This window comes from Limulus polyphemus, unplaced genomic scaffold (genome assembly GCF_000517525.1).
Source record: "Limulus polyphemus unplaced genomic scaffold, Limulus_polyphemus-2.1.2 Scaffold48, whole genome shotgun sequence".
Taxonomy (NCBI): Eukaryota; Metazoa; Arthropoda; class Merostomata; order Xiphosura; family Limulidae; genus Limulus; species Limulus polyphemus.
The window spans coordinates 1,112,170-1,126,934 of NW_013665658.1; the positions used below are offsets into that span (position 1 = coordinate 1,112,170).

Genomic DNA, 14,765 nt, shown 5'->3' on the forward strand with positions numbered 1-14,765 from the left:
CTTCCCTCTAGTCTTTCACTGCTAAATTAGGGACGGCTAGCGCCGAAAGCCCTCGTGTAGCTTTGCGCGAAATTCATAACAAACAAACAAACTTTAAAGACCATCATTGTTAAAACTAAGAACCTATACTGTCAGTGTCCACTTGTTGCTGTTGTTGTTATTGTTGTTTTAATGCAGTTTTCCATATGCTAAGGTCTAAAAGGAAAACCGTCAAAATTTCCATTTACACTTACCGGGGTCGAAACCAAATAAACGTATATTTATGTACGTGTATAAAACTTCACTGAAAACGAATAATAGATGCATATTTGCATTTGTTTGTTTTACAGCAACGCAACATTGGGCTATCTGCTGTGTATACCGCGGGGAATCGAACACCGAGTTTTAGCTTTGAAAGTCATTAAGCTTACCACTGTCCCATCAGGGGACTACACTTACTGTCAGACAATTTACTTGTAACTGTTGAGGGAACTCGTACTTCATGCCTATATTTTGGATGACAAACAGAGATATGCAGAAAAATTACCCAAAATGTTTCTTTTAGAACTGTGCGTACAATGTGTGTACGAGAAACACAATGAGAAACATTTGGTTATTTTCCCAGATTATAAAAATCCCTTGACCCTATCTCTGTCCTGTGCATCACGTGTTATACACAGGACATAATGAGTATCATATGTGATATACAGCTACAATTACTTGATATGCAGCTGATTTTCGTGAACGTGACAATAGGAACTGTTTGATTTGGTTCAACGTATGAGATTAGAAAATTAGCTTCATATGTACATCATATGTGACGTTCAAAGCACATGTGTGAAAGATGGATAATAGGTTAAGTTACTTTCACTCAAGAGAAAATGTAAACCGAGAATTTATAGTTACTAAACATCTCTAGTCCATTCTCTTTAATAATACCAGAAGGATATGTGTTGGGTAAGTAGTCAAATAAGCGTATCCATAAAAATAATCACATGACCAAAACATGTGCATGGTTAAGGTTATCGTTTACCAAAGATATGTGAGGCTAGATACGCTGTGAAAGTAATTTAAAACCGTTTTTGTTTATTAGGTACACAACACACTGTTCTAAGCTATTGCTAGTTATTAATTCTACGTAGGTGCTATCAAGAGGCGTATATTAAACATCTAAGTGAATGTATTAAGATAGGAGAACTGGGCTAAAGAATTATAACAAGATCACCATTTCTTACTACTATCTACAAATAGACCGAACGTAGCCTAGTGGTGAGCGTGTTGGGCTGCGGGATTGAAGGTCCAGGATTTCAGCCAAGATATGCTGCTGATTACATTTCGCGCGCGACATTTAATCTCCCGTTCCGTTAAAAGTAACGACTAGGCAAGGGGTGCTACTGATTGGCTGTACCCATTCTTCTTTTCAGCAGTTTCTAAAGTAGATATCACTATGCCTAGACTTTAGGGGTTCCACACTTTGCTATTTAGCTCTTATACTTTAGGGGTTCCACACTTTGCTATTTAGCTCTTATATCGCATGAAATATTCTTCAAGTTGAAATTACTATATAGTATCAATAGGTGTTACACATACACACACACAAAAACACTTACGAAGTGTGTGTGTTTAAGTAGATGAGAAAATAGGGGAGATAATTATGATATTGCAACCTCCTTCACTGCAGAATATAATTAATCGATAATCGAGATTTACAACGTGGGGTATTTCACTCGTATGGAGATCCATTAGACCAATGAAAGTACAACAAATGTCTTAAAATGTCGTTCACAGAACCGCTTCAAACCGGAGGTACAACTAAGGCCATGCAAAGGTACGGGATAAGTCTAGCCTCCCAGCGAGACGCATTTATCTCACAGCAAGCCATAGGATAGTTAACTTGCAATTGTGCCAAGAAAGAGACCACTTGACCAAAGATAGTTGGACTTTTTACACAGGAGTAGAGTTTTCCTGAAACCAGAAAACAGACGTACATTCATTCGGGAAGAATTCGGAACCAGATCCAACCCTATTTTAAAATAAAATTGCAGCACATATAACAGCAGTGGAAGCTTTAGTGGGCAAACCGACTCCCTACATTCTTTACACACGTGCTGAATGCTGTTATTACTCTGACACATTATAGGGACCACATCTTACAAACTCTTGTGTTGCCATACGCTGATGCAACTGGTCATGACTTAATCCTATTCTATGATAACTCCCCCAAATTCGCTAAACTGGCCGACATATATACATATACACATATTCCTTTAAGAGGTTGAACAAATAGAGTGGCCTACATGATCCCAGGCCTTCAATCCCATCGATCATGTGTAGAATGATTTTAAGAAACGCGTCACATTCCACCAAGTGTTTAAAAACACTATATATCACCTGAAATATCAGCTGAACGATCAATCGTGTTTACATTTGAGATCACATAACAGAATATGAGATGCCTGATTTACATGACAAATACGAGAGGGAAAGCTAGCGACAATATATTAAACCAGTAGTTTTACTTTGTCCTAGATAAAACATTGAAAAATTCAATTATTCTTTCATTACATTCTGACGTCCAAAAGCTAGGACTACTATTGGTAACGTATTCGCTACTGCTGGTTACTGGATTAGATGCAGAAAGAACACAGATTTACCATAATTCTTTTGCGTATTTTTAGAGAAGCTCCCTGTATTGTGTAAAAAGAAAGATGGGGTTAATGTTTAGCTCATTTCTCTAAAAGCAGTACTCCAGTTAAAACCTTAAATGTAAAAACTAAGACCAGCTGCTGTTTTGTTATTGGTGAAATATCCTCTTATCTTCTAAGTGACTTGACTTTATAAGTTGATGCAAATATACCGCTTGGACTGTCATACCACTGATAATGATTCACATAACACAGTTTCATTACTTAGACAGTACATAGAAACAATTCTTCAAATCGGCAGAAAAAAGCAAAATATTCTAAATTCATTGGGTGACTTGAAACTATAGCTTAAAACATTTTTTTCTGTAAAGTAATTGTTACTTTCCTGTTAATTGTAAATGTAAGTTCTACTGCTTGGTTATTAGTAAGTCACTGATTCTGACGTAGAAAACTAATTTTTCCTTTTTTTTTACAGGTGTTAAAGAAGTCAACACTAGTAATATGCTAAAAAAGTGTGGAATATTCATCTGTAAGTAAAAATTTAATATTCAAGGACAGTAGTCCTACTACATTATAGTTCTAAATGTGACATCTAAATTGTTTATACGAAATGATATATATTTTAAAATGTTAACAATCTTAATTCCACAACGTTGTTCTGAATTGCAATGTACAAATGAAGAGAAATGTGGCAAAAACAAAAAGGAAAACGTGCAGTTAGGATTATTGTTTCACAAATATTAGGCCTATTAGTTTTTAATGTTTCGCCATCTTTCGGTGTTTAAACCGTAATGACGTTGGTAAATTCTAATTTCACATATTCACAGTTTAACATTTAAATCATAAATTCTGAAAAACTTTAACATAAGAAGCAAACATTTTAACACCTCTAATTTGAAAATTGTTTCAAATTATAATTTAACACAGTCTCTGTTTAACGCTTAGCATAATTTTTACAACTTGAAAACACTTTGGCCTACCAAAATTTTTATAGAAGTTTAAGAAAAGACAAGCATTAAAAATAGAATACTTTTACAAAATAGCTTTGTAGCACTTCAAATTAGCAAAGACAGTTTGTAGGACTTGATCCTTACAAAATGCTATGTAATAATTAAACTTTACGTGTAAGACTTGTGAGGCACAATAACGCAACAAAAATACTTAAAAGATCTTCAAATGAAATAAATACTTTGTTACACATTAACTTAAGAAACCAGCTTTTTAATCTTAAAAACGTTTTTTTATAACACTTGTAGTTTCTCACACTTCATGCCACTTTGTCCTTACAAAAACAATACCTAATCGGTTTCACCTTTATATCACTTTCATAAATAAACTTTACATCAGTTTCATAAATACACTTTATATCAGTTTATCCTTACAAAACTACTTAACTGGTTTCACAAATACACATTATATCACTTCCCAAAAACACTTTATATCAGTTCCACAACACATTTTATATCAGTTCCACAAACAAAGTTTATATCACTTCTACCACACACTTTATATCACTTTCACAAACACACTTTTATCAGTTCCACAACACGCTTTATATCACTTTCACAAACACACTTTATATCAGTTCTACAGCACACTTTATATCCCTTTCACAAACACACTTTATATCAGTTCCACAACACACTTTATATCACTTTCACAAACACACTAGATTAATTTCACAAAACATTTTAAATCATTTTAACAATCACATTTTATATCACTTTCACAAATACACATTGTATAAGTTTTTCAAATACACATTATATACGTTTTTCAAATGCACTTTATATTAGTTTTTCAAATGCACTTTATATCACTTTCACAAACACACCTTACATGACTTTGACAAAAACACAATTTTAACACTTGATAACATATCCGCCGTTCATACAAGAATGTAACTAATTCTTCCTCATCGTTTTATTAACAGATTTTTTTCAGCAGCTCTATACTTTCTATTAGCGGACACATTTCTGAGAAATGATGAATTGCTTGAGAGAGCCGTAACACTAAAATTACTTATAAGACGTCGCTCTAACATTTCGTCTACTAACTTGTCCAGACCGTTATTACGTGCTGTTTTTCTTCTGTTTTAAATAAATAATAATTGTAAATTTATTAATATTTTGTCTTTACTTAGCTATCACGTATTCCGGAAGGAAACACATTGTGTTTTATGGTTCTAATCATTTACTTTAACAGTCGTGTTGTAAAAAAAAACAAAATTGTAAGGAAATATGTATTAAATTCTAAGGACAATATAATAAAATATAAACATACAAAGCTAATAGAAACGTTCAAAATAGTTATAACTCTCAGTCCTTGAGGAGGTGAGTTCACCCATCACTAAAGTTACCTACCCTACCTCTGCTACACGACCAGGTTTGCGATTCCGAAGCTAAAATATTACTTCTAAAGGCTAAAACCCAGGCCATGCTGTCAAGTGGGGATTGCTAGAATCTAGATGAACGACTTGGCATATCGGAAATGTGAGTAGAATTTCCTGAAGCTACGGAAAGCATGCAATTCAAATAGCTATATTCCTCTAACATAAGTACATATCATTCGAATAAATTTTATAATTCAAAAACCAGTTTGAATTATTGATCTGGATAAGTATCGCCGTGGTAGCCGGATTGGTAGTAACGTGGTAGCATGATACGGGTTGGTTTTTATTTTTGAACTACAGAACATACAGAAGATATTTATTTGGGTCAAACTACTGTTACTATTTTTTACATTCCTATATATTTGGAATATTACTGTACTTACCTTTACGGCTTCAACGTTAGATAATATTTCTGTTTCAGTGTTTTAACGTGTACATTTTTACACCTTTACGCAATAAATACCTGTGTATTTTATGATTATTTCATTTGACTAAAAATGCAGAAAATGTATTTCTGCAAAACGTTTTTACCCGACTGTATATACATGCAAGTCGTTAGAGTGTTTCTTATATATAATTACTTATACCTAGGACTTAAGCACGTTTTTTGAAATGATTTTGAATATTCAAATTAGTAAATCAGGTGAGAACCACCATGTCTAAAGTTGCGGTGGAACGGACGTATCAAAATTACGTTTCCATATTGTTCAGTATTTCGTAAGTAGTGTTATACAACCGAAAACTGATTGCTTTTGGGAAGGAAATTTTAAAACCCATCCAAGCGAAAGATATTTATACACTTTATACTTAATGGCATTGGAAAACAAAAAGATATGGATGAATTTGGGGTACCAAGACCAATCAGAAAGAGACCACCAACAAGTCGTACCCAAGCCGTGAAAAATGGAACATCTAAAAACAGAGAAGGATTTGCAAATACAAAAATCATTGGAAAAACCGTTCACGTTTTCCAGGCAATAATACGCAAAATAATCAAGAAGGATCTTCATGACATATCTCTTCACCATCGCACACCTCAAGCAGCTGGAGATTGAAATGGATATTCATATTGTTCCTCAGGAGTATACAACTACTCGCCTATGGATTTTTGTGCGATCGAACTGTTGTAACCGTCGTCCTCTTGTACTAGATGGATTATGCAAAGCCTGCAAGGAGGAGGGTTGTATCTTTGACATGACAGCTTCACGATATGGACTATAACGACGTAGTGAAGCTCCAAAATCAGATTATTATTAGGTACTCAACTTTTGAACATACAATTTTCGAACGTTTTATAAGCAGAATCGCTTCATTCTACAAGATATAACTATTTCTAGTATGCTTCGACTTATCCCCTCTGTCTATGTTTCTAACACCAGTTCAATTTACAATCTATGGTTATGTTTCTTATAAACTGTGAATATGTTTATTACACAGAGTAGATTTATATAAGGAATTTTTACAATACACTTTTACGATATTGTTATATAGTTTTCTGTATTACGCTTGTAGGTGTATACAGTTCGAAGCTTATGCAAGTTTTTAACACACGCCTATTTCCTTACAGCTTTTCTGGGCATACTTTTTTGTCCAAGACATAAAGCAAGACAGCTACTGGTAACAGAAGAGCTCACCAGTGATAACCTTCGAAATGTCCATGCTTTTACCGAATTTGGTGAGCGAGATAGGGTTCAAAAGCTCTTATTTACCGCCACGCCCATGCTTTATAGAACAGATAAAGCTGATGACCACTCTGCACACAAACAGAATATCGCAGTTTCTCAACTTCCAAGTCGGGAAATGATAACGAGCTCACCAGAGGTCACTGTCGCTCTTCCAGATTTAGGCAATGACGAAAAGGTTAATACTAATGTGTTGAACTCTTCGGAAAATGAAGAAACATATTACTTAAACTCTAGCTACGTGAGAGAATACAATAGTTTTAAACACAAAATCGTATCAGAATTAGAAGAAAAATCATTAATCGCTGGAACTCATCCGTTTTTAAAAAATATCATCCAAAATTCATCACATATTAGAATCGTGGGAGATATGAACCCTTCTCTCACTAGGGAGCGTTACTGCGAAGAAATTGAAGAAAAGGGAGTCTTGTGGAATACAACTGAAGGGGGCGTTGTGGTGTTAACGTCTTGTCCAGATGGCTACATAGGAAGCGTTTACAGAAGCTGTTATACAAGTGGCCGATGGGGACACATTCATTTCTTTGACTGTCGTTTCAGAAAATTACTGGAATTAAAAACACTGGTAGGTAATTATGTTTCTAAGCTGTTGAATTATTACGTTCTCTTTGCTCTAGCCTACAAATGCCAAAAACAAAACTATAAGATATTTTATGTGTAAAGCCATTTCTCTACTGAAATTCTCAGAACAGAAAAACTGTTTGTCTCTCTTTATTGAAACTCTTCATTAAAGCAAAACGTAAAGAAAATTTTAAATTGAATAAACTTAATGACCTCTTCAAACGGATTATAAAGTGAAAATAGTGAAAATCAACAAATTGTGAGACTTTATCTTGTTATTTGGTAGTTGTTTTTTCAATTCAGAAACTCCTAGAGTTTCTAAAACTAAATAAACTGTTTGTTTTAATATTTTATCTAAACAGAAATAGTATAGCATGAAATTAGTAAAATTAGAGAAATTTTCGGATTTGATCATTTTTTTTATTCTTTCTAATTAGAAAGCAGAACTTGAACCTACTAAAACTCGACAAGCTGTGGGATTTTAGGTTTCCGTTAAGTATAAAAAATGATCAAACTGACATGTCTCAGTTTTAATCAGTAAATCATTTTTACTTTTTCCTGCTATAGCTATATTGTTTAATGAACTAAGTAAAAATGACCTGCTGCTCAAACAATATAGCTACAGTAGGGCAAAGTAAAAAGAATTTACTGATTAAACAATACATTTATAGCAGAACTAACTAAAAATGATCTACTGGTTAAACAATAAAGCTATAACAGGACTAAAAAATGATCTACTGTGCTATAGTTGTATTGTCTGAGCAGTAGCAGTTTATCACTTTTGGTTAGTCCTTCTATAGCTGTATTATTTAAGCATCAGGTCATTTTTACTTATTCTTACGGTAGCTGTATTGTTTAAGAATCAGGTCATTTTTACTTAGTCTTACGATAGCTGTATTGTTTAAGCATTAGGTCATTTTTATTTAGTACTGTTACGTCTCTATTGATTAATCAGTAGGACATTTTTGCTTAGTACTGCTATAGATGTATCATTTAAACAGTAGGTAATTTTTACTTAATCTTTCGATAGCAATTTTCTTTGAGCTGTAGATCATTTTTACTTAGCCCTGCTATAGCTGTATTGTTTAAGTAGCAGGACATTTTTATTCACTCCTGATATAGTTGTATTTTATCAAAAGTAGGTCATTTCCACTTAGTACTCTATTAGGGTACTGCTCAGTAGGTCATTTTTACTTAGCCCTGATATAGCTGTATTGTTAATCATTAGATCATTTTTACCTAGTCCTGCTATGACTGTGTTGTTTAATTACCAGATCATTTTCATTTGTCCTGGTGCGTCTCTATTGTTTAAGCAGTTGGTTATTTTTAGTTAGTCCTTCTATAGCTGTATTTTTTAATCAGTATATCATTTTCTCTTAGTCCTGCTATATCTGTATTGTTTAAGCATTAGATCACTTTTATTTAGTCTTATTATATCTGTATTGTTTGAGCGGTAGTTCATTTTTATTTAGTCTTGCTATGGCTGTATTGTGCAGTAGGTTATTTTTACTTAATCATTCTATGGCTGTATTGGTTAAGCATTAGATCATTTTTATTTAGTCCTGCTATAATTGTACTGTTTAATCAGTAGGTCATTTTTCATCCAACTGCAAATAGAAACACAAACATTACTATTAATTTTGTTAAGGAGGTTAATGTGAGCAGTTCCCTCGCATGATACTTTCAGTAAAATGCTGTACATTTTGCCTTCACTTGTTCATTATCAAACTTATCTTACCGATGCAAGCATTTACTGATTTTATTATAACTCGGTCCTGCGAAACTAAAAATTATATTCTCAGCTATGAAAATCACATTTTCTAATTGTGTGCAAGTGCTCCTTTTTTTTTAATATTCTAATGTATTTATCAACGGAAAATTACCAGCGCTTCTGAGTTATTCTAGCTATCAAAGATTAAAAAACCAAAGAAATAATTGAGTGCAGAAAGAAGTTTTTGACGGTCCATTTTTGTTTTTCAGTAAAAATCAATTATAACGCCCTTTAAGATTGCTAGTGCAAGTCTATATGCTCTTTATAACAGTCTCATAAGCAATAAAATGTCATTTTGTGCTCGAAGTAATTTGGAATAAATCAAATTAAATCTCACCTAGGTTTTAAAGGTCGTATTCTAATTCCTTGCACTCGGGGGAGGGGGGAAGTCACGAAAAATGTTACAAATAATTTTACTTTTCGGTTAAAAAGCTATGTGAACAATTAAATAACAAAATTAAGTAACATTTTTGGGCTATCTGCCGTATCCACCGCGGGCAATTTTATCCCGGATGTTAGAGTTCTAAGTCCATAGATTTACCGCTACCCCACCGGGGGATTTAAATAACAAGCCCTTCCATTGAACTAATGAATAAAACAGACATGTAGATGATAATTTCAAGAAAATACTAATAGCTAGTAATGTTTCTTAATTATTGAAACTTCTATACCTCCTATCATTAAGGTATTCTGAGTTTGTTTGTTTAGGATCGGGTATGGGTAATTTGTTGAATTGTTCATCCGATGGCACATAGCTCTCGTTTCTTTGCTGTAAAATATCGCTCCGCTACGCAATTTGAGGCTGAGGTTGCGTTATATAAATTTTGATGTTCGACTCCCACTTCAATCAGATAAGAACAGGTGGTGTGTTTTCTAGATTTGCTGCCTTCCATTAAAGCCATGATTTCCAATCAGAAAATACCTGCAAAGTTAGTCCTAATGTATCTTTACGTGAACACATAAAATTAAATTATTGTTTTATTATTTGTTTTTAAGAAGTTCCACTTATCCTGAAATCGAGAAATTTGAATAAAACAAACAAACCATATTTTAATGTCGCTACATCGGTTGTGTGTTTGGTTCTATTTTAAAAATTAATCGAGTAATATGATGTGACTGTTAGTTCGGGCCTGTCATGGCCAGGTGGTTAGAGTGCTTGACTCGCAATCTGAGGGTTACGGGTTCGACTCCCCGTCCCACCAAACATGCTCGCCCTTTCAGCCGTAGGGTCATTATAATGTGACAGTCAATCCAACTATTCGTTGGTAAAATAGAATTCACTGAATATTTAAAAATTTTCAGAGACAATGATTTGATGAAAGTGTCTAGTTAAGATCTGATAAAATAATAATTTAGTTTATTTTGAGCTTATACTAATATGTTTTCACACATATTGTGCTACTGTATATTAAAAGAGTAAAAAATATACATAAGATTGCTTGAATATTTTTCAATACTTGCTTCGTGAGTCGCTATAAAGACGTCTCCCGGTGGATCAGTAGTAACCGTGATAGCTTATAATACTAAAATTCGGGTTTCAATTCTTGCATCAGACACAGCGCTGTTAGCTCATTGTGCACCTTTACGCTGTAATAAAAACAACCCCAAGAAAATTTTCGAAAAATTCAATCTTGTTAAACAGGAGGCAAAGCTAACCTGTTGAATGTTTTTGCAATGCAGTTAACAATAAAATAAATCACACGATATATGACCCTCCCCATCCAGTGGCTCAGCAGTAAGTCTGAATGCTTATAACGTTGAAAACCGAGTTTTGATACCCTTGGATGGCACTGCACAGATATACCATTGTGTAGCTTTGTGTTTAATATAAAAACAAACTAACAGTTTGTTTGATTGTTTTTGAATTTCGCGCAAAGCTACACGGGGAGCTATCTGCGCTAGCCATCCCTAAGTTAGCAGTGTTAGACTAGAGAGAGGGAACCACCCACAGCCAGCTGTTTGGCTGATACTCAGTAAAGGTTGTATATTTATCTAGGTGGGCCAACTTTGATAATAGACAACAACAAAAGTATGGGAAAATATGATAATAAAACTAACCCTAATGTTCGCGATAAAAGTCACGCTACACTGCAGCTTTATCTCCTACATTCTTCTTCGTGGACAAATAAAAAGACAGCGCAGTCGAACATGATGTTTATCATGAAGATCTGAACATTTGGATTTCTGTGATTCGCCACCGGATGCTCTGGATTTAGGAGCCGGCGAGAAGGATTTGAATCCGTGGGTAGCACCAAATATTGTCCTAACTTTAATCTATAGATGCGTTATAACAGTTACAGTCAATCCCTTATTGTGGATGATGGGTGGTAGAGCGCTGTTGCCTGGCTGTTTTTGTTCTAATCAATAGTTTAAAATTAACAAGGTGGCTGACAGCCTCGTTAGTTTTGCTATAAATACAAACATATATGCTTCGCCACCTTTGGTCGTTAGTACTGCAGCATGTTGTAACACTAATTACTATATATCATGACGCCAATAAAATATGAATAAATGGGAAACTGAACATCTTAATAGCTATCTTATGATTTTTTTCGTCTATTTAAGTTTACAGTTGTCTACTATATCTAGTTAAGGCATTTTATTAAATATGATATTTTTAAAACCAACTAGTTCCATTAATTTTCAAATTTTGTATACTCCCGAAATGTCAACAATTTCTGGTGTTTTTCGGCTTTTGTCGACTAGTTCTATTTTGCTATATTACAACAAACATTTCTACGTATATTTTGTTTTTTGTTGTTGCTTTTCGTGCATAGTTAAACGTGTTTACCTTATCTTAGTTTTCCACATATATTTCATCTTATTCTGGTATGTTGATAATATATGCCTCATGAGAGTATATCCAAAAATATCTGTCCTATTTTTGTATGTTGACAGTATATGCCTCGTTTCTGTATATCCCAAAATATCTGTATTATTTTGGTATGTTGATAGTATATGCTTGGTTTTAGTATATCCAAAAATATCTGTCTTATTTTCAACATACCAAAATAAGACAGATATTTTTGGATATACAGAAACCAGGCATATACTGTCAACATACCAAAGTATACGCCTGGTTTTAGTAAATCCAAAAATATCTGTCTTATTTTGTGTGTTGAAAATGTTTCCGTTATATACTAAAGTATATCCGCAAATATTTATCTTATTCTTGGGTGTTCGAAGTGTTTGCGCCATTATATGCACAAATATCGATTTTATTCCAGTGTGTTTAGTTATTTCAATGTATCCACAAGCATTGGTCTTGTTCTCATATTTTTTTAAAAGTACTAGTCTAAATTTGTTGTGTTCACCAGTCTCTGACTTATCTGAAATGTTCAAAGGTTTTGATTTTTTCTGGTATGTCGATCCATCTTGATCGTGATATGGGAGGGTCAGGTGCTATGTAGACCTCTTCTTCCCTCCAGCATTGATGTTGTTACGATCCATTTAAGTCGGCACAGTTAAGTTAAGAGCATTGTTCAATGCTAAACATCACATAAATGAGGGTTCCATATTTATCTATTAGTTCGTTCTTGTTTAAGTTTATCTGGAAGTTTGTGACCGATTTATTCAGGAGTCTGTCGTAGACTGGCTATATGTCCACATAATTGTGTAGGAAAACTGAACTTGTTGTGTGTGGAGCTTCAAATGCTGTAGTAAGAACTGAGTTTTGTATAATTTGTAATTTCTGTTTAATTATGTGTAGTGTAACGTTAATCCAAGCCTCTGGTATGTCAATAAATGTTTGTTGTTTCTTTTATTCCCGTGAAGTTACACAAGTGCTACCAATAGAGGTCGCTAATTTTGAAGGGATAGACAAAATGGATATAGGCTAAGTAGCAAGAACAGCTACTTGCTCTATCCTATTCGAATAGTCTAATTTAACTGAACAAGGATCAACAACTGACCATTTGACCACCCTCGGTCTATCAACAGATGTATGTTTTATTGAGTATCTTTATATATTTTGTACTCTTGGTGTATTGTTAAATTGGTTTTATTAGTTATGTTTCGTTACATCTTTTTCTTACTTTCTAGTGTTACGTCTGTGTTCGTTTGTTAAATTTCCCGTAAAAAATCTTTCCGAAAAACTTCAGCGATACAAAGCCTTTCTTAAATAAAACTAGTTTATTCTTTCTCAATACAACTTTGCAATACACTTAATTTCCACAGTCACTTTAACTTAAACACACGCTATAATTCACAATGATTTACACACTTTACTTACGGCTTGACTCGATTATCTGTCTATATCTTCAATCTCTCTATCTGCTATTCCGGTTCCGATTCATTGTCTGCTTATATACAAGAATAGAGGGCGCGTAGAAAAGACTAGAGTTGCCACGAACAGACATGATCCTTCTAGAATCTCATAACGTGTTACTAGCGTCACGTGACTTCCGCTGTCGTAACACTAGGATTTCTTTTTCACTACGTGTTTATATTATATTTGATGTACCATTACATTGTTTGTGTTTCGTACTTTTAGTTTATATCATTACATTTTGCACATTTTAGTATATCGTTTTTTGTTTTTTTTTGCCTATACCTGCATATTTTTACCTTCAGGTTACTGTTACACTCATAGAGAACCATTTAACAAAGATACCCAACACACTAATACTATTTCATGTTATGTTAGGATTTTAATTTCAGTGATCAAGCACATACAGCTTAATCATCGGGGTATTTTGTTATTGTTTTGAATGAAGGATTCGCCATGGTCCTCGTTGAATTCATTTTCTACTTTCGGTTTATCGTTAACTGTTAAACGACTGGTTTACTAACGAATATTAAGCCTAATGTGGGCCACGATAGGACGTTCGAAACATCACTCGGGTATATTTTGTCAAGTAAATTACGTGGGTTGTCCAACTCATTTATTTTTGTGTGTTTGTCTGTTTGGTTAAAAAAAAGTTGTGTAAAGGCGATCGCATGGATCAATTTCTGAATTATAGCTCAATGAGCCCTCTATCTTACCACTGAACCATCGGGGACCACTCATTTTAATAATAAAAAAAAATTATGTTTGCGTATTTTCATATTTTCTATATTTTCAGCTTGACTATCACCTGGTGAAAAAACTTTGGGACGGACTACACTATGTCATGGAAGAACTGACTAGCATGCTAGGATCCCATAAGATATACAGCTTAATGGATCGCCTGGAGGCTATGTGCATGGTATCTGACGTCATGAGAGCTGAAACTGATCTCATCTTAAACAACTGCCTAGACGTGACCTACATTAAGGTAAATGTTTCTTTAACAATGAAGTTGTCTTTTGTTATATCATATTATATTTATTATATAATAAAATTAAGTACTTATGAATTTCAACCCTAATGCAAACTAAATTATCATCATTATTTTGCATTGTTATTAATTTCCATTTTTTACTGTGGGACATTGATATTTTCGAGCACTGAGTAAGATGTGACATCAATAATGTTACGACAGCGGAAATCATGTGACGCTGGTAACACATCATAAGTTTTTAGAAGGATCATAACTTTTCCTGGCAACTCTAGTCTTTTCTAGGCGCCCTCTATTTAGTATATAAGCCCGGCAAATAAAGCGGAAAGATAATTACAGATAGATAGATGTAGAGACAGATAACTGAGTCAAGCAAGCGGTAGTGACGGCAATATAAAGCGTGTGCTTTGTTATCGAGATTGCAAACGTATTGACTGTGGAAATTCTGTGTATTACAAA

The 14,765-nt window shown here is 33.9% G+C and overlaps 1 protein-coding gene across 1 annotated transcript in view; it reads left to right on the forward strand.

Annotated features, from left to right (window-relative positions):
• The window catches only part of LOC111086671, a 71,797-nt gene that overhangs the window by 25,685 nt on the left and 31,347 nt on the right, over positions 1-14,765 (forward strand). Inside the window, exons 2-4 of the mRNA XM_022390460.1 lie at positions 3,100-3,153; positions 6,584-7,281; positions 14,112-14,303. Of these exons, the coding sequence (XP_022246168.1) occupies positions 3,126-3,153; positions 6,584-7,281; positions 14,112-14,303 (918 nt within the window). The 5' untranslated portion in view covers positions 3,100-3,125. The remainder of the gene's footprint in view (positions 1-3,099; positions 3,154-6,583; positions 7,282-14,111; positions 14,304-14,765) is intronic.